This window comes from Convolutriloba macropyga, chromosome 13, assembly GCF_964194025.1.
Source record: "Convolutriloba macropyga chromosome 13, txConMacr16.3, whole genome shotgun sequence".
In the NCBI taxonomy this organism is placed as follows: domain Eukaryota; kingdom Metazoa; phylum Xenacoelomorpha; order Acoela; family Convolutidae; genus Convolutriloba; species Convolutriloba macropyga.
In genome coordinates, this window is record NC_134480.1 from 33,954,249 (window position 1) to 33,975,544 (window position 21,296).

At 35.0% G+C, this 21,296-nt stretch overlaps 2 protein-coding genes across 2 annotated transcripts in view; both read left to right on the forward strand.

The window, feature by feature from the left end:
* LOC142351437 (uncharacterized) overlaps positions 1 to 21,296 on the forward strand; it is a 376,474-nt gene that overhangs the window by 185,704 nt on the left and 169,474 nt on the right. The window lies entirely within an intron of this gene.
* On the forward strand, positions 2,449 to 5,864 carry LOC142351698 (uncharacterized). Its single transcript, XM_075403841.1, has 4 exons — positions 2,449 to 2,592; positions 2,986 to 3,190; positions 4,891 to 5,136; positions 5,590 to 5,864. The coding sequence occupies exons 1-4, from the start codon at positions 2,449 to 2,451 to the stop codon at positions 5,646 to 5,648; spliced, it is 654 nt and encodes a 217-aa protein (XP_075259956.1). The 3' UTR covers positions 5,649 to 5,864.

The following is a 21,296-nucleotide window of genomic DNA, read 5'->3' on the forward strand; positions in this document are numbered from 1 at the left end:
CTTCATTTTTTTGTTGAAAGCATTTTTAAGAAAATTTCTTCGATTTTTTTTCCATTGTTGTCTCTTGTATATTTTGAAGTTAAGCAATGCTTAAAAAGCCAATTTTCAAGCTAACTTATTATGATATCTACCTAAATTTCACTATTTACTTACTCTACAATTTACTCTTCCTTCATTTTTTTGGTATTTTATGTTTGTACTTTATTTCGATATTATTTTGGATTTCTTTCTTTCATGTTGACTGAGATTATAGACATATTATTTTATTAAAGTTAATTTGTTTCCTGTTTGTCTTGTTTTTCGTTCATTCTTTATCTTTTTGTTTTCCGTACATTCTGTACATTTTTTCTCAACACTCTCTAATAGAAAATGTCCAACTGTTTTGCTGGGTACTGTGATCACAATTTTAGTCAAGGTACCAAAGAGTTCTTAAACAGTTTTTCGTTGGATCGGCAAAATTTCCAACACAAAAACGGTTTTCAGTGTAATTTTTTTAAACAAAATCGGTTCCTATATGTGTAATAGCCTGGGATTTAAAAAGTAATAAGATTTTTTGACACTATAAAATTTTTATTTTTTGAGACATTGAAACTGACCTTGCCAAGATCTCTGCCACAATATTCCGACAATCCTCAGTTGCGGACAGCTATAAATTTGAGAAAAACAAATCCACGAAACAGGATATTGGTGTCGCCGAAAACATTGACTCATTGCGTGGCAAATGTCCGGAATAGCAAAATTCAGTTTCTGTTCTATTTCAAAAATCGAATTTTATTTGTAATTAAATAAGACCAAATTCAATCACTTCATTGTTCTTGTGAACAGTGATATGAGCAATTGCTAAACATCGTATTATTCTTCTAATTTCACCATTACTATCGAGAGGCTTTTTCCTGAAATTAGTTTCCATTTGGGCTTTCAACCATTTTGGTAATAGGATTTTGTAACCGTGGTAAAAAGTGACGTGGAATTGTGTTACTGAAAGTGTAGAAATGGATGACTTATGTGATTGAAGTAAGTCAAGAAGTTTTGTCCGAAGTTTTGACGTCAGCCCCAAAAACACTCACCGCGAAATGTTGGTACAAACACGCATAGAAAGTGTAGAAACGGATGACTTATTTGATTGAAGTAAGTCAAGAAATTTTGTCCTAAGTTTTGACGTCAGCCCCAAAAACACTCACCGCGAAATGTTGGTATACACACACACACATATATATATATATATATATATATATATATATATATATATATATATATATATTTATATATAATTATATATATATATATATATATATATATATATAAACATATTGTCCTTCAGAAGCCTGCGAATCTGATCTTTTCAGGTTTACATAATATTCTATTTTGCCCAACATTTTTGACACACTATAAATATATAAATATATATAAGTATACAACACCTCACTGGTATTTGCGACCTTTCTCTAATGGCACTTGTTTCACTGGTGATAAAAAATCCTTGTTCTGTCGATGAGCATAATTCAAACCTAGAGAGCAAGCAGCTTTTTTTTAAAAAAAAAATAACAAAAAATTTTTTTAAAAAAATTATAAAGAAGAATGTTTAGATTTAATTTTAATGAGTTCAATGAAAAAATATAAGATTTTAAAACGTGATTAACTATAGCTAGAAATATCGACTCAAAACTTAGGAAAATAGTTAGTTTCAGGCCTCCAGTTAGACGTAAAAAAGAAAAAAATACCTATTTAAAAAAAATAAAAACTGCCGTTTTTAAATTTAGAAAATGACATTTTTTTTAAAATTTCAAATCTAGAAAACTCACTAAATGTGATCAACAGCTGCAGCTGCAGATGCTTGTTATTCTCGCTGTGTGGACTGTCATAAAACTTTATAGAAATTAAAACTTATAATATATATATATATATATATATATATTTATATATATATATATATATATATATATATATATATATATGTATAACATCATACAATACATACATACATACATACATACATACATACATACATACATACATACATACATACATACATACATACATACATACATACATACATACATACATACATACATACATACATACATACATACATACATACATACATACATACATACATACATACATACATACATACATACATACATACATACATACATACATACATACATACATATATATATATATATATATATATATATATGCTTTTGGAACAGTTTGGGCAAATTGTTATCCTAATTCCGACTCTTTTTCTGCTATATATACAATTATCTATGCAAAAACACAATTTTTAAAATTGATGATACACACAAAAGCAAACGAAATTTTGCCCATGGGGAGGAAGCAAAAAAAGTGGTAATATTGAGTGAAATTTTTTTACTGATGTTTTTCTGATAAAAGTTGTGTTGTGTGTCTGTTGATTTTGTGGTCATTCGTGAACAAATTGCAACAATGGCTGAACAAACTACTAATGTAACCAAGTTTACGGTAACTACTCGAAATAGTCCCCGAATTGGTGAATCAACCCAAGAAAATTGTTTGCTCAACGAAACTAATTCTTGTGGAAAACATGGCCAATGTCTCGTCTCAATTCAGGCTAGTCATTTTTTGATCAGTTCTCTTACTCCCATCTCCCAGTAACTCAATTTTGTTATCAAATGAGTGTGCGTTTTGGATTGATAAGGTGTAGCTTGATAAGAAGTGGGACTATCTATCAAAATTGAATTATTAAATTAAACCATTATGCTCTGTTTCTGCGAATATAACGCGTGCGGGGGGGGGGGGGGGGTGGAAGAGGACGTCTGGTAAACAGTTCTGAGTCTTGAACTTTTTATCACCCCTTTTAAGGATCTTTTCCGTGTGTGCTCTGTAACTGTGGGTGCATAACTTACCTGGGGAAAGTCCCCCCCACCCCCCCCCCCCCCCCGTCATGGGAAAGTCTTACGCGACTAATTTGCATATAATTTTATCAATAACAGCTGCATTTAGCCATGGAACTTATCGGAAAGTTCCAACTATCCAACCCAGTGTCTATGTGAGTCGGGATGGCGTAACGACAGAGACCTCTCGGATGATAACTGTGCGTTGAGAACTAACTTGACATGTGTGAATGAATTTTGCAATGGAAGAGGCAGTTGCAGAAACACTGACAAAGTTATGTGTAATTGTCGGATTCCTTACGTGGGTATGAAAGGTCATCTAGTTTTACTTTGTTTTTAAATAAATAGTTGGTTGTTCACACTCAGGAGCAAAAGATATCCCAATTTGTGGTCCAGACCAAAAGTCGGTAAGTCCAGAACCAAAATGAACGCATCGAATTTGGTAGTTCTGCTGATTTTTATTGGCCAATTTTAGTTTGATTGGCTTTTGTCTGATTTTTTTTTCTTTTGATACTCGAAAACTGAAGAGATCGGTAAAAGGAGAGGTTATTGTTTGTCTGCTCAAGGTTCTTAAAGTTGTATTAGTCTTTAAGTATAAGTTTCGACAAAACTGACAAGGAGTTTGTTCCGGTCTGAAAATTTCTGCCTTTGAGAAATTTAAACGATTTTGATGTCAGTTTTGGTCAGTTTGGAATTTTTGACACCGTTTTGTTCCAAAGACTCCATTTTTTTGCCTCCTGGATGGACGCTTATTCTTTCTCAGCCAAGGGCTTGTTCACCGTTTAGGAGCAAATGAACGTGATTGGTGTTTTTCGGCACCTAACTGCCCAAAACTTGGTGAATAATAATGGAGAAAGAAGCAGAAGTAGGATAAAAAATTTTCATTGAAAAACCAAGTGGCTGCAGACAGCAGTCTATTCGTTTCTCTTGAAAATGTCTGGAAAACATCTCAAGTTAAAATTGAAAAGCTTACACTTGAATGTCTTTTGCCAGAACAATCTGACTTACATTTTTTCTTGCCGACTTTAAAAACTCAGAAGACAACAAAGTATTAACTCTAACTATTAGCTCTAACTATTAACTATCAGCATTAAAACAAACAGCTCAACCCGACCTAGTGGAAATTAGGACGTGTATTTATTTAACCATTTTATTTGTGAATTAAATCTTTGAGCCCCCACTTAACTTTAAATTGAGACTAATAGCACAAACAAGTCTTAGGCATATATCTTTGCCTTCTATTGGTTATATTTTTGTCAGGTTAGGTTAGGATACATTTAGAGATCCCAACGTTTGTGATCTATAAAAGCCCAGTCTAATATGATAGAATGAAAAAAATTAATTTCTTCAAGATCATTGACGCCTCATTCTCTAAAGATTGACACCTCGAATCTCAATGCTGTCATGAGAGACCGCCAGAGAAAGTTGAACATGAATTGCTTCAGAAAAAAACTCAAAGTTTGTTACTTTTTGGGAAATGTGTGCTATAAAAATTTTTAGTGCTCCACATTGTAGTAATGTGAGCACCTACTTTTTGGTTTGATACAATTTTTCATGGTTAATGTAGAAAAAGAAAACTTTCAGTCTTAATCCATGTGTTGCTTTTGGAAATACAGAAAGTTAATGCGTGGTAAGAAATGTTCTTTTTCTGGAGATATTCTGAACATCACATTACGAAAATTTTTGCCTTATTCTTCACGTCTTCTTACATACTGCTTTGATGCTTAAAAATGGATAAAAATGCTATGATTTGTAAGCCAAAAGGTAGAACGTAGTTCTGTTTTCAAAACTTTTAAATTCTATGATGAAAAGGAAAGTTGAGATACAACTACACCTGGAAGATATGATTACATTTTCATCTTAACTGTTTTGTTTTTTAGGCTCTCTTTTATAGCCCCGCCAGCTTAGTAGTCAGATAATCTATAGCCCCCCCAATCATGGTAAATATTCCATAATGGGGGGTTATATTTTTATTGGGGGGGGGCTATAATGGGAAAGACCCATTTTTATTGAGGGTACTATTGCGAAGACCTGGCCCATTTCCGAGACATAACAGATGGTCACGAGTTCACAGCCAGAGAAATGCTCAAAGTTGCAACTGTGATGACCCCGGTGCTTATTGTGTTCTTCATGGTCCTGTTCTGTCTGAAGATGAGAGAAATGAGACAGAATCACGTGGTGATGATGTTGGGTGAACAAAATCTGAAGAAATTTGCAGCTGGGAAAAGTTTAAGAGTGTCGCTGAGTGTTGATGTTTCGAGTTAGGAAAGCTCATTTTGGATTTCAATTTTTATTGATTACCCCAGTAACTCTTTGAAATTTTATGTATTTTATTGAGCTCACTTTTATTGATTAAGCTCATTTTATTGAAAAAGTGGATCCGATTTACATAACAGCTCATCATCTGTAACTCTCGAGCCCAAAAAAACATGCCGGGGGGGGGGGGGGTTGACCGATTAGACGCAAGAACAAAATCAGAAAATTTAACCATGTATGGTCTTAATCGACCAATCTTTAATTGATCAAATAACTTAATCAGAGACCCAAAAAAACTTCAGGTTTCCAAAAAAGAAATTTTTGTTTCCTTGTATAATTATAAAGCGTGTTTTGGTCAAATTCTCATCCATTATTAAAAGATATTAAAATTAAGATTTTAAAACTAATTTGAGTTTTATAATTTTCATCGACAAAAATATTGTTTGGATATTTTCAGTGGTCGAATTGCTAGAACGGATGAGGAAATTTGACAATGAAAAAACGGCAATTTTTTGATAAGAAAGAGAGGAAGAAAATGAGAAAGAGTAAAAGAGAAAGAAGAAAGCGAGGTGGAATGAGACAACTTGACAAGGAACAGAAAACTCTCTTAGCCGAATTCAAAGATCGCGATAAGAAGAGGAAAAGAGATAGCAAAGATGCTGAATTGTTTGAAATGGAGCTATGACTGACTAGCCTTAGGTTTCGTTTTGGCCTGTGATCATACCATTTTGACCGCACAAGAGGTGGGGGGGGGGGGGGGGGTGGGTGGGGGTGGGGTACAATGCAACGCAAATTGCATGGTCTGGAGCTGGAACTGCTGGTTCCGCAAAAGTCTGAGCAATGTTTGCACGAACGACTAATCAGTTCTGATTTTTATCTGATTCTATTTAATTACAGGTTTAAGTCTGAAAAAGCTCAGCTTGGCAGAACTTAATAACTTTTGAATTGATCCAAGTTGCCCATTTATTGTAAGATACTGTTGTTCAATATTGCGATTTTCGTGTTTATGTTCAAATGATGTTGTTCTGACATTTTTGTTCTTGGAGTCTACAGAATTGAAAATTTTTCAATTGAGACTTTTCTCTTAATAACTTTCTCTCCGAAAAGCAAAAAAACAGAAAAATATTTTCTCTTCTTCGTCAATTGCTCCTACTGATTCATTATCTGCTCAATTTCTTATGTGATGAAACAGCGCCTGGAACAAAAGCAAATGGACCACATGGTCATTTTTTGGCAAGACAAAAATTCTTGTGGTGAACCTATTGGCCATTGGCCGCCCCATTCCACAAAATGTTTTCTGGTCATTTATTGAAAAAAAATCTTATCCTATGGAAAATGGTACCAAAATTTATACATCTAATTTCACAGTTTACCTTCCTCAATTTTAATAAATTGTAGCACTCATCTCGATTTTGTTTTTTTTTCGATTTGTGATTTTTTGTAGGCTCAACTTGAAATTCCATCAATTCCAGTAATTTTAATGCGGAATCTTATCATGTCCTCATTTCTTTTATTCAGATTTAAGCTTGCGCAAATTCATATCAGATTGCATAGGGAAAACAAAGGGCTGTTCATGATATGATTTTTGTGCTGGAAAAGACCGAAAATTAGACTAAAAATAATTATTTTGTTTAATTGCTTTCGAACAAAGTTTGAAGCTATTGTGGTAAACGTGTGTTTTTTTCTAAGCAAATATCTTTTTGGAGTGATCAAGTTTGCTATCATTCTGGAAAAAATGTTTTTTATTTGCTAACAAAAGCAATTGTGAGCGAATGCAAATCAAAGGAATTTTAGCTTAGTGGTTAATATGTTGGACGCTTATCTAGGAGTTGCGGGGTTTGAAATTCGGTGGGACTGAGTTTTGCACCCAGAAAATTCTATTAGGCTACAACCCCTCCCTCTAAATTAAATTGCCCCGCCTTTTATTCATGAGCAATTCTTCTGACTTTAGACAGTTTATGCATAAACTATTACGTTTTAATTGAACAGAGAACGCCTATAGTTCACGCCAATTGTCGGTAATTCTTTGCATTTATTGAATATTTGAGATCTAATTAGTTGCCGACCCTAAGCTATGCATGGCTTTAGCAAGCTCGACTAACACTTGCTCTTATTAATTGTGGATTGCACGAGAAATAGCATTGCTTTTAAAAAGGCCCATTTCCCGGTCTTGAGTCGCAGAGCTTTTCAGTGCTGAACCAGCACATTTCAAGAGTAAAAACTTAATTCAGTTCTGAAACATTGTATCTCCAGAATATTTCAAGTTTCTTTATGTGCAGTATTTCTTCATTATGATTATATTGAGGTCATAAAGTTCGCCCAGGCTAAACTTATCCTGCATAGTCCGAAAATTACTCATACCCCAAAATTAAGTCTGAGCAGAGTAATTTCATACATTCGTAGCTTATAACTAGTAATTACTATAGTAGTATACACACTATTTATATTTAGTCTAGTTTGTAAGCAATTACAACAAAGCCCCTTTAGCTCAGTGGTTACGACTTGCTACGCACATTAAATGTTACAAGTACGCACGCGGAAGTTCGAATCGGATATAACGTAAACCATGTTGGCGGGAGTTGAGCTGGACATATTATTTTTCATGAAGTAAATTTTGCTCAAAAAACAGACTGGCCAGTGTAAATAGTGACATGAACAGAGTACTGGCCATCCTAAAAAACAGAATGTCTTTAGACTGATTCAGCACTGATTTGCTCTGCCACCAACCTCCGGGTTATGAATTGATTTTTTTGTGATTTTGAATCTAAGACACAAAGTCTGATCAATTCGACTAACATCTGCTTTGCTATTTCTTTTAATTGAGTGAGAAATGATCGTTTTGTTACTATATTCATGAAAATCAAAAAACAAATTTAGTTGGTAGGGGTCTGGATAGTAAGGGGAATGTTTTGAGCCAATCTGATCTAATTGTCAGGATCAATTTATGTTTGATTATTTTTAATTGAAACGAGAACAGAATTGTTTATGTTATTATTTTCCCTCCCTAGCGTGCATATTTTAAAATGTCCAATATTTCTGTGCCTGAAGTTAAAATGCCAAAAACTCTTAATGCATAGTCAGAAAATGACTTCCACAAACTTTGTCGTTCTCAAGCTTGTGAATTTCCTTGTTTCAAGCAAGGTTACAAACAAAGTTTAAAACAAATAACTTTTGTATCTAAGTTCAGTTTCAAACTTCGAAAAATAAAACTCGTGAACTATTTTCTTTTCTCACCACGTAGAATATATTCATAATTTTACATAAAGGTGTGTATAGGTGGTGATATCACCTCTTCTAGGATATTCAAGCCTAGGATACTAATTTTTTCAAACAGGCTTACGAAATCAAATCTTATCGAGGGTTGGGATCAGTTCACAAATTTGCAACAAATATTTTTCCGGGATAGGAAGGTCAAAATAACGTGAAATTGATATTTTTGAATATCAGAATATATCAAAACTGTTGTACCATTTTGAACGACTGTACCGATTTCCGGCTAAACTGAACTTTTTTGCGATGAAGTCTTAAGATGCCAAGCTTGCATGGACTCAATAATTTACCAGTCCTCAATGATTGGCTGCAAAGAAAAACTTTCCTTTATTAGAAGAAAGTTTTCAATAAATACTAAACAGGTATCTTTTATTATCCAACTTACCAAGTTTTATACGTGACGTAGCATGACCTCCAATGAAATTATTTGGGCTTTGAACTTGATCAATACTGATAATGCCAAAATGCTATATTTGCTCCGACATGTTTGTTTATAGTTGCACCTTTTGGTTATAGTAAAGAATATTGTTGAGTATCAACTTATCCATTAAACTAACTTCTCGTGGAAATTTGGAATTCAAACGCCAACGTCTTCGCAAGAATTTTGGACTCGAAGTTTTGGATGATATTGGCTAAAAATGCGTGCGACCTTGATCCTGCAGCCGAGATTGCCAGCAGTAGTTTTCTTGAGCTGCAATTCTGACTTTATTTCTTGGGTGGCGGAAGAACATCACATCACTTTCAGGCATTTGTATCTTTATTGCAGTCTTTTTGATGCTTTTTTGTTGCTGTTATGCATTTCATAATTCGCCGTTACTGATTTTACGCACCCTCTTTTAAAATTCATTGCACACAAAAGAAATGCTTAAGAGAGGTAAAAATTTACAAAAACCTGAAAGTTGGCGATTGTATTGGCTGTTCAAGTTACGATTAAATTCCTTCAGCCATTTTCATGTAAAAAAAGTTTCTATGTTAATTGCATTAACTTTTGAGCTCATACTATCGTGTGACAATACTATGGCAGAGAGAGAGAGAGAGAGAGAGAGAGAGAGAGAGATTAGCGAGAGAGAGAGAGAGAGAGAGAGAGAGAGAGAGAGAGAGAGAGAGAGAGAGAGAGAGAGAGAGAGAGAGAGAGAGAGACCAAGACTTGGGTAGGTCACCCAAAACTTGAAACCTCTCTGGTTAGAGAGTAGCCAAGACTTGGGTTTCTCTTGACAGCTGACCCAAATTTCTCTGTGCAGAGTGATATCTAATTCAAACAGACAAGCAGCGTACTTTTTTATTCTTCTTCGGTAGACCGGACAATAGATCGATAAGATAACAGATATAAATTTGAAAAATTGGAGAATATATTGAGAATAATCTTAATTCTCAATGGCTGTAATTAAGCGTTTTGTGAAAGCTGCAATAAAATTACCTCATCTGGACGTGCAACGCGAGTAATGGCCATGCCTTAGTGGCCTGTGGATATGAATTTGTCACAGCGGAACAAAATAGTACAATCTAACATGTTTTGCGCTGCATTGTAAGTGAGCTTTCAAATCCGATTGGCCCATACACAAACTGATTAATTTCGTTTTCTATCAGTTGACCCAATTTTTGTTTTCAATCTGTTCTCTTTTTGATTAATTGTCTTAGCACCACTTTTTGGTCTCAGATTGAGGCCTAAAGTGGTAAAATCTTTTTTTAAATCTAATGCATTTAAATTTGAGTCACAAAATTTAGAGCCAGCTTTGAGTAAAGACAAGCCAACATTTAATTTTCCTGTTCCAGAGAAAATAAATTAGAACGTTACATTCTTTTTTTTTAAAAAAAATTAACACCAATCGATTTTCCTTTAGCACAATTTTTTATACTGAAAAACTCAGTAAAAATATATTTTTTCCAATAAATAGCAAATTCTTTTTGGTGTATACATTGACCGTTATATCGAACTGTACGCCACATGAAATTATTCAAATACAGTAGGTCAGTAACTTTGGTATACCTATGTAGTTTAGTATATGTAGCTGGTGGTTAGTACATAACTTTCTAAAAGAGACAGGGTCAATGTGACAAGAAAGGAAATAGCAGTTTTGCCTACTGTCTGTCTTTTTTGAAGGAAATTGAAAACGCGATAGGAAAGCTAACCAAGAAGATCAGCTGCTGAGTAGCTGTCATTGCATAAGATTTATTTTGTTATTGACTGCTAGCTGGAAGCCGGTTGTACCGATTTTTTTCTTTCAATATGCACCAGGAGCAAAATCTTCACTACACCGTTATTGAATTTTCTACGAGCGGAGTAAGTAAGGTCTTTGGAATAAATACTATCGGTTTCCGGTTCTCACGGTTTCGTCTGTCATTTTTGTGAGGTCGTTCCAAACTTTCCACCTAAGCGAATTGAAATACCTTCATATTGATGCGACCCATGAAAACTATCATTAGTTTTAAAATAAAAGCATCGATTACCAAAAAATTTTGTTTTTTCTTGTTTACAAATATTCAGTCTTTTCCAAAATCTAAGTCTAAACTAGCAAACGTTTCTTTTTCAAAAACATTAAAATTGAAAAAGACTGAGCTGAATTTACAGCGAAGTCCAGTTAACCCAAATTACGGACAAGTGCAGCCGATTGGCTAACCAAGTTCTCAATTTTGACTGGTCAAGCAACCAACCAATTACATTTCAGTCGGAAACAATTCCTATTATTGCGCAGATAGTTGATGACTTGGTTTTAATGTTGATAGACGACGAGGCAAATCTTGATTTATTGATGACAAAAATGGAACAGATGAAGTGTATTTTGAGTTTTTTCTTGGGACCTACTCTCAAATATGGACCAATCAAATTACCTGGGTGGGATATGATCAACGTGAAATGCTTGCTGAATTCGGGAGAGAATCCAAAAGAATCTTGGAATTTGTGTACGTAAGTATGTTTCCTTGCCCCGATGATTTTAAGAGAGTGTTGTTGTTTTCAGTAATGATACCCATTTATCGCCGGATAATAGCTAAAACAAGTTATACAACGATATTTCAAAATTATTTTTTTATGAAAGTAAAAAACTTAGCATTTTAGTTTTTTTGTAATTTAAAAACAATTTATGCAGTGATATAGTTGTTCGTCAGTTAAATCTTTCGATTTTTAAAACAACCGCAAAAATGCAAGTGATTTAAAAATCATGGGGACCTTTGTTGGATCTAGCTAGACTTAAGACCAAAAAATGTTAAGAGTAATTTCAAGAGTTTAGTTTTGGTAGCATCATAGATTTGGTAACTACTCTTTACTCTTTCAACTTTACTCTTTCTTGGTAGATTATAACTTTTAATTTTTTTCTGCTATCTTTTGTAAGGAGACTTTGTATTTGGCAAACCGGATCTTCAGCTACTTTTTTGTGTTAATTTCGCTTGAGAATGTTCACATTTTTGCCATTGATTTTCTTTCGCTCAAAAAAAACAAAGCAAAGATAAAAAATTTTAACCTAAACGTAAAAAGTGCAAAAACAGTGAAGGGGACAGGAAATCGCCGTCATAAAATTTCATTAACTTATCAGAAATCAACCAGGTGCTTCTGCAGAGATTAGAAGCAGTTGAAAAACCTTAATAATAATAATAATAATAATCATAATAATAATAAATTGTTTACTGGTGTCTTTACCGCAGAATAAATAGAGCTTTTACACAGTTGATCAATACAAAAAAAGAGCACCAGAAAGATCGCCATTAGACCATAATGTCCGTTTTCAGGCGTCTCATAGTCGGAAGAGAAATTTCATGTTATTTATTTCAAAGTTATTCAGTGGAAATCAAAATTAAAGTGATAGCGATAAAAAAACAAGGAAGGTTAGTGTTAAAATGATTTCAATTTGGTCAAACTTTTTGATGAATAAATTTTCTAATTTCAGCCATAAATTAACCTAGTGAGTTGTTCATTCAGTAAAAAATAGTTTTCTAGCTTTTCGTGAGCAAAATTATTCAACTGTGCGCCGCTCAAATTGTTTACTTTTGTTACAAAATTAGAATCCAGTTTGAGAAAAACGTTTAAGAGTTTTAGGATTTTATTTGACAGACTGTTTTCGGAAAAAGATGAATTATGGGGGACAACTTTAACTCGTTTTTCGCATGAGCACAGTTTTGACAGTTCATTTTGTGCAATGAAGTGGTTTATGTCCATGATGCAACTTTCACGTCTTATGCATTTTGTCATCAGTTTAAAAACTTCGTACAGATGAAGCTCCTGGGCCGAAAAAACTTTGTATTTCTCTCTGATGAGAGAAACTGAGTCAAACTTTTGAACAAAAAAGATTACTCTCAGTATTCTATTAATTTTCGCATCGATTTTCTGCATCGTAGCTCTACTGGCAGTACTATAGACTAGAATCCCGTATTGAACCACTGGTTTAACATAAGTGTTGAAAATCTTGATCAATTGGCTGCGATTTAAAATTTTTCTCAATTTATAGAAAAGTCCGCAAAATTGTACCAATTTACTTTCTACGCGATTCGAGTGTTCTCTAAAACATAATTTTTTGTCAATCGTTATGCCCAAGTAACTTAAAGAATTTATATTTTCAAGGCGCTTTCCGTTCATTGTAAAGACATCACTTCTGTCATGCTTAGTCTTAAAGGTTATTGTTTTACTTTTATCCGTGTTCAGTGTAAGTTTGTTCATTTTAAGCCAGTTTTCTGTTTGAGATAAGATCTGTTGATGTTCCCGACAAGCATTTGCTTGATTTGATTTTGTGTAAACTACAGTATCATCAGCATAGAAAATGAAGTTCGAGCATGGGCTGTTGGTTTTCAAATCATTTATGTAAACAATGAAAAGAAGTGGGCCTATAATAGACCCTTGTGGTACCCCGTATTTAACTTCTGTCATTTGCGACTTCCTTTGTCCAGACTGTACAAATTGTTTCCTGTTTTTCAAATAAGATTTCAAAATAGTATATACAGGACCCCTTAATCCATACATTTTACACTTTTGAAGCAGAAGTTTCCTGTCAATAGTGTCGAAAGCTTTACGTAAATCTAAAAATGTGCAATAAGTGTGCTCCGTATAAGAATGTTTTGATGATCGTATCAACTCAACCAAACTGCTAACTGCGTCAACAGTTCCTCTTTTTTCCCTAAAACCGAATTGTTTGCTGTTTAAAATTTCAAAGTCTTTAAAATAGTTAGAAACACGATTTAGAATAATTTTTTCAAAAATTTTACCAAGAGTTGGTAAGAGAGATATTGGGCGAAAATTATTGGGTTCATTTTTTTTCACCTTCTTTATGTAGAGGTATTACTGATGCTATTTTCAATGAGTCCCGAAAAATGCCTTCCTGAAAACATGTGTTAATCAGTTTGGATAGGTAGCGCGCGATTGAAACTGCTACAGATTTTATAAAGATATAGTTAAGATCCATATAGTCTTCGCGGTATTTTGACTTAGAATCCTGTTTAACTCTAAGCACTTCTTTTTTGCTCGTTGGTAACAAAAACATAGATTGAACTTGTTGATTTTTTAATGAACACACACTTTGTCTAAACTTTTTGTTCAATTTTTCACCAATTGTTGCAAAGAAGTGATTGAAATCGTTTACTTCCTTTTGGTTGAGATTTTGTACTTTTTCTCGCTCATTTCCGCTAAGATTTCTTATTAATTGAAAAAATTTTCTGTTTAATTTTGCTGCATGCTTTTCTATTGTTTTATGATAAAATTGTTTTATTTTTACTTTCACCAAATGTTTAACTTTTTTACGTTGTTCTTGGTACTTTTCTTTGGCCTCTGTTGTTTTTGATTTCATACTTTCTCTGAACATCCTATTCTTTTTTGCAGTTTCTCTTTTCAATTGGTTATCAACCCAGCTGTGATGGTTTTTTTTTACAACCTGCTTGGGAAGATATCTGTCCAAAATTGATTTCAGTAAAATTTGAAGCTCTTCAAACTTGTTATCAATTGTCTTGAATTTCTCACAATTTTCAAGTTTTGATATTTCATGACTCAAACCAAAATTTATTTTTTCAATTAGGGAGACATCTTTAAGTTTTTGCCAGTTTCTTGAAGTGATGTATTCAAGTTTGTTATCCATCTGTGTTCTTGTCTGAAAACCAAGAAATACAGAATGATGATCAGATATAGATGTTTTTTTAACTTTTAACTCTGCTGTAGAATTGCAAAAAAAGATGTCTAAGTTTGATTTTGAGCATGCGGTTTCTCGCGTAACTGAATTTTCATCAATTATTTTCAACAACATCCTTTCATAATTTCCTTCAGCGTCTCTCGTTTCTGATTGTTCTTTGAAAAATTGATATTAAAGTCACCACAGACAATATTATAAGATTGCGGTTCTATTATCAAACTGTCAATATAACTTTCAATTTTTGAAAGGGTTTCCGTGTTAACTGAATTTGGAGGCATATACATGCAAGTTACATAGATGGCGGCCTCGATGGTTCCGGTAACTCTCATAGTGAGTGCCTGAAGTCTGTTTAAATTACACGAGCTAACAACTTTTGCTTGTAGAGATTTTTTAATAAAAATTGCAACACCTCCTCCTCTTTTTTTCTGTTGATATTAACAAGAGGTCTATAACCCTCTAGAAACATTGATTTTGTGTGATGATATTCCTTGAGCCAAGTTTCCGTCAGACAGATTGCCGACAGTTTCTCACTTAGACTTTCTAGTAATACTTGTAGATCATCAAGGTTTTTGGTTAGTGAACGAATGTTTTGAAGCATGATTTGGAAACAATTTGACATGTTTTTCGATAAGACTTGAAGTTTTAACTTTATTAATGAACTAACTGGCTACGCAGGCCGCCAGACACAGCCTAATGTAAAAATGGTAAATGATTTTAAAAATTAAAAGAAAAAAAACGCAAAACAAAAGCAAGAAGAAAAAAAAACTTTCCACAGATTAGTAGTATCAAATGGAATCAGTTCCCGCGAAAATCACAGGAAGAAGAGAGCAATGATTACAAAGTTACTCTTCCCTAACCCCTGTCTTTCCAAAAAGACGGCGTATATCACAGTCCGAAAAGACTACTTGCGGAAATCATAAGCAGAGTTAAGGACAGAGAACTCTGCTAACCAAAGGATTTAACCAGCTGGTGGTTTTCTGTAGTGTCAGGTGCAATAATAATACTAATTTTTAGAATCCTAATAAAGATCCTAATAAAGAGAATCCTATCATAATAAGATAAAATTTCTCTTCCGGTTGAACATGATGGGAGTTTTTGAGTTACAGAAACAGAAAGCACAATTCAACATAAATCCAGAACAATTATTCTGATTCAGATTTCGTTTTAGTTCTCATCTTGTTTTACTATTTTTGTCGTTTGGCAGCGGGAGATCTGATGTCTACATTATCGTCCTTAACCTTTTGCTTTTTAATGGTTGTAAGCTTGTCTAATTCTCCTATTTCGTTCACCCGAACGAATTGTGGTTTCTGTTCGTTGTTTTCAACGAGCACGGAAACAACGCAATTGTGTGTTGTTGTAATTCAGTTGCGTTTCGTAGCCTCTGATTTGATTTGAGCCTCACATTTGGAGAGTGGCTTGTTTATGTAGATGTTGTTTCCATTGATTGCGTTGTTCTTGTTTCGTAAGGCTCGTCTTTTCTTAACAATTTCTCTTTGGTCAGCAAAGTAGATGAACTTGCATATTACAGTAGGCATGTTGTTGTACTTCAATCGACCCGGTACAATATGACAAGCTTTAATGCTGGGTCTCTCCAGCTACACTCCAAGAAATTTATCAAAAAATTTCAATGTTTCGAGGGTAACGTCCTGTACACTTCGACTATCAAATGGGGGGTTAACGATTAGAACGCTATCTTTCCTTGAGTATCGTTCCTGAGCTCTGAGCCGATCGTTCATGTTTTTCTGGCTTTTGTTTTTCTGGTTTTTGCCATTTTCATTGATAAACAATTTGGTTAGCTTACACTTCACTGCATAACTCAAATATTCGACCTCTAGTTGTAAATTATTTGCTCCTTCATAAGTTGTTCATTCTGATCAAATAAGCAAAAAACATCTGTTTAATAAGTTTATCACAACAATTAGGCTAAATACCTTCTTGTTTTTACAACTGCTTTCAATTTTAAATAAGCCTTCAAGAAACTCAAAAAAGAAAGAAAGAGTTTGTATCGAGAATCCATCTGATTTTTACTTGGATTTCTAAAAAACCAATTTGACATCAGGACTCAAACTAATTTAACAGCAAGTTTCAGTTAGATTGCTTGTTGGCGCCACTTCAAATCAGCTACAAAAGCTACCAGACAGCAAGAAATAACTTAGAAATTGTCAAAATGCAAAAATGGTCAAAACTGAAAATTTTTACAAGTTGGTACCAAAAATTTGTACACCCCCCAATTTGTACACCCCCTTCCCGATTTGTGGAAGGGAAAATCTGAGCAATTCGAGGTTATGGCACAAAGTTAGGAATACCTCTAAGCTACTCATGGACCCAACGAACGTTATCCCACCACATCAACAAGTGTGGCTATTAGCACTTCTATGGTGCAAAACTGGCATTTCTTTGATATTTTGTTTCTTTACTTGTTTATTTTAGGATACTTTAGCTGATCATTAAAGGTCAAATACCGTACGTTCGAGGCATTTAGAGCCACGTATTAACATTCTGGGTTTATGTCAATAAGAGTAAATATTGCCGTAATTTGACATTTACTATGTAAACAATTTCCTAAATCACTTTCTTGATTAACTAATCTGAAACAAGTAGCGATGATGTAATAGATGATAAATATTTGATTATTTACTTTAACCCAATTGTTTGAATATTGATTTCGAATTGAATTTAGAACCATTAGAAGCTGTATTACAGAGCAGTTTGCTCTCAGATTGACTAAAATTTGATTCTTTGACAACTTTGTTCCTTTTGCTAAGTTTGCCTAGATCTTAAGATCTTGCGAGTTTTAAGTTAATTGAGCTTACTTAACGAGAAGTTAGCAACTTTACTAACACTGGCTGAAGCCTTTCAAACTTCGGCATGAGATTGAACATAGATTATCACCAAGGATTTTCTAAACTTCAATCAACCAAATTAAAGTTACAGTCCTTTAATACGTCGGAATGACTAATTGTTTCGACGAGATTGTTAGTCAATCGAACCCTGTGAACAACCAGGCCGGCGTAAAACTCGAGAGCCAGGCTGTGATATAACGGTTCCGCTGAGATTCTTGAGCAGACGCAATATTGCTCTGTCATTTTTGTTGGGAGAATCTTTTCATATAGAAAGCATTCAAAAAAATGAGAAACTTGATAAATCGCTAATTAATTTTTGAATTTCCTAATAAATTAGAGGACTGAAATTTTTCAATTTTGTTTAAGAGGAGCTTCCTAATCACGTCACGTGCTATGAAAATTAGAAAAAGATACTCTTAATCTGTTTGCCAAATATGGTCTTGAGCTCGGAAGAACGAGCTCGTTAGTTTATCGAATTCTAAATTTTGAGTTGTTGAAAACTACTTCAATCTGATTTTTACTTGGATTTCTAAAAACCAATCTGACAGCAGGACTCAAACTATTTTAACAGCAAATTTCAGATTGCTTGTTGGCGCCACTTCAAATCAGCTACAAAAGCAACCAGACAGCATGATATAACTTAGAATTTGTCAAAACGCAAAAATGGTCAAAACTGAAAATTTTTACAAGTTGGTACCAAAAATTTGTACACCCCCCAATTTGTACACCCCCTTCCCGATTTGTGGAAGGGAAAATCTGAGCAATTCGAGGTTATGGCACACAGTTAGGGTTACCTCTAAACTACTCATGGACCCAACGAACGTTATCCCACCACATCCACAAGTGTGGCTATTAGCACTTATATGGTGCAAAATTGGCATTTTCTTGATATTTTATTTCTTAACTTGTTTATTTTAGGCTTTTTTAGGTGACAATTAAAGGTCAAATACCGTACATTCGAGGCAATTAGAGCCACGTATTAACCATCCCTGTTTATGTGAATAAGAGTAAATAATGCCGTTACTTGAAACTTACTATGTAAACAATGACCTAAATCACTTTCTTGATAAACCAATCAAAAACAAGTAGCGATGATGTTATTAATGATAAATATTTCATTATTTACCCTGTCTTATTTGATTAAGAACCAGGTCGGCGTAAAACCAGGCTGTGTTATATCGGTTCCGCTGATATTCTTGAGTAGCTGCAACATTTGATCCGCCGATCCGCTAACAACACGAACAGCGACGAATCTTCTATTCAATTACGTGGACCAGATCGAAATCCTTACGATGTCTGGAAAGAGCCTTGATAGACCTTCGAAAAAGGCTGACTAAAAATTGTCAGGCCAACTCAAGAGATTAGAAAACGAGCAAGCTGAATTGCTCAAAAACTTTGACGGATACCTTGTTGATGTGAAAAGTCACTTGGCTCCGAAGAAAACAGTATCTGCAGATAAAGCATATTAAAGTTGCTTCGAAACTTACGATGAACTTGAGCAAAACAGACAACAGCAGAAGTTACTATTAAAACTAAGTATTTCAAAAATTTCGACAGTGACACCAAACGTATCTTAGAAGAAAAGAATAAAGTTTTGCGATGGGTAGTTGAAAAGGTGCACTTTCTCCGAAACGTTGAACGTTGCCGCACAGAACCCGTCGACTATCGCAAGGACACACTACGAGCATACAAATTAGTAGAAGCTACTAAAATTAGTAAAAGCTATTAAAATTTTAAAGAACTGTCAAATTTGGAAAAGAAGTTGAAGGCAGAAAATTTAAAGGACTCCAAAAATCAGACATTGTGTAATCAAATGGAAGAGCTAATAAAAAACTAGATGAGAATTACGCAGAAATGATTCAAACAAAAAGCCAGAAAACTGCACCAAATTGTTTGTGTATCTCAGCTATAGCAGGAGTTACTAATTATACCTGATCAAGCTGAACGGGCGCAGCAAGGATTGTGAGAAACAAACATCCCCAGTGTCATCCACATCGGCTGGTGATAAAGACCCAAACGAAACTGTAATTGATACAAGAAATGGAGCAATACAAAACCCAGAGGGGAACGTCTCTTTATGGCTTTCTGCTACACACGGAAGCAGAAAGGAACCCAGTGTCATCAACTCGCGATCATCGAAAAGGCGACAGATTGACGAAATGGAGCTCTGAAACCTAAGAGTTAAGAAAAAAGCAGAGCAACGACTGCAAGAGCGGCAGTTGGAAATAGAGAAGGAGCGTTAGGAAAAAAACTTTGTCGTTGGCAAGAAGAATTACGTCTCAAGTTGCAACGACAAGAAGGTGAACTACGCTTGCGACAACATGAATGAGAGCTCGAAAACAAAAGAAAGAAAGCTTAAGACGACGAAGGGCAGAGGTGCATGGAAAGTGAACCGACAAACAAAAATTCAAGAGCATCTGGATCTCAGACAGAGGACTTAGAAAATGTTGGATCAAGTCCCAATCTAGAAAAAACGGCAGGCTGGTAAGATTCAATTGCCCAACACTCAGACCCTAGTCGACCAAATCTCCAAATGTTGTGATCGACCCTCCTAGGAATGTCACACAGGTTAAAGGTGACAAACATTTCAGCACCTACCCGAAAACTACCCGCTTTTACAGCCGGGTGCACGAATTTTCTCAACGTAACTGCAAGATTCGAGTATTCTCAAGAAAATAGAAATCTCTAAATCAATTAGGGTAACTCGACCACAGATGATGTTGCCAAGACGACATTCCAACGACAAGAACCCTCAGCGTTCCAAAACAGGCAGAGAAGCCAGAGTCCCACTGGAGTGGCCCGAGTGGGCAGAATTTTTCGATGCCATTGTGCATCAAAAGAGGCTGAGCGATACTGAGAAGATGCAGTATCTGAAGATTAACCTCATTGCTCACCCAAAAGTTGCAATTTCTGGACTGGGTTTCAGCTCACAGGCATACTATCAAGCCTGTGACATTCTCTGCAAGTTTGTTAGACCGAAAGTCATTGTTGAATCTCAACTCAAAAAGATATGCACACATCTTCCAGTTAAAAATTATGACTCCAGTAGCATAGTTCGATTTGCAAATGTAGTGACAAACACAGTTAACGTTTTGACTCGACTCGGATTTCAGCATGGCCCTGAAATGGAGGGAGTTCTGAGTTCAGCAACCAAAAAAGTTTCCCCTCATTAGAAAGAGCAGTGGCTACGACATCTACAGGGTCGTCGACTACTAGCAGCGAACTTGATTGTTTTCAAAGACTGGTTAGAATCAACTGCTTTCATACATAAAGACTTGTTAGCACAGACCAACTTCAATTTTCAAAGTCGCGAGAAGGTGAAAACAAGTACTTTCGCATCCAACGCGGATGGTTCTACAAAACCAACCAATTCAGAATGTCCGTTCAAAAATGGACAGCACGCCATTTGGAGTTGCAAGAAGTTTATATCAAAGAAACTGAATGAGCGACGAGAACATGAGCAGAAGTTCAGACTGTGTTTCAACTGCCTGAGACCTGGCCATCGGTCAAAGGATTGAAGAAGTAGAACCTGCAGCGTGCCCAATTGTGAAGGACGACACAACAAGCTTATGCATGGTGACTTCTCAAAGAAGGAGGCTACAACAAATGTCTGAGATGCTACGACAGCAGTAGCAACGATGATCACACAAGGAGGACTCCCTGTATTGCGTATAAAACTGGTGAATGGAAAGCACAACCTGAACGTTCTGTCAATGTGTGATACGAGATCCTCAATCTCATTTGTGGACAAGTCAATTGTATCTACACTGGAACTGCAAGGCAAAAAAGCGTCTTTGTCAGTAGCAGAAATCCACGGATCACAAGATGTCAAGACGAAAACAGTGCCGATATCTGTTGCAGCGCACGAGAAATCTCCACCATTGACAACAGTGCAATTCTATGTTCACGAGAAACCGAAATTGGGCGACCAGATTGTAGATCTACAG

Excerpts from the sequence above, each read along its gene's own strand:
- LOC142351698 (XM_075403841.1), top strand. The coding sequence starts at position 2,449 with ATGGCTGAACAAACTACTAATGTAACCAAGTTTACGGTAACTACTCGA. Across the intron at positions 3,191-4,890 it reads TCCTTACGTGGGTATGAAAG|GGTACTATTGCGAAGACCTG; the intron begins GTCATCTAGTTT and ends ATTTTTATTGAG. Across the intron at positions 5,137-5,589 it reads GCTGAGTGTTGATGTTTCGA|TGGTCGAATTGCTAGAACGG; the intron begins GTTAGGAAAGCT and ends GGATATTTTCAG.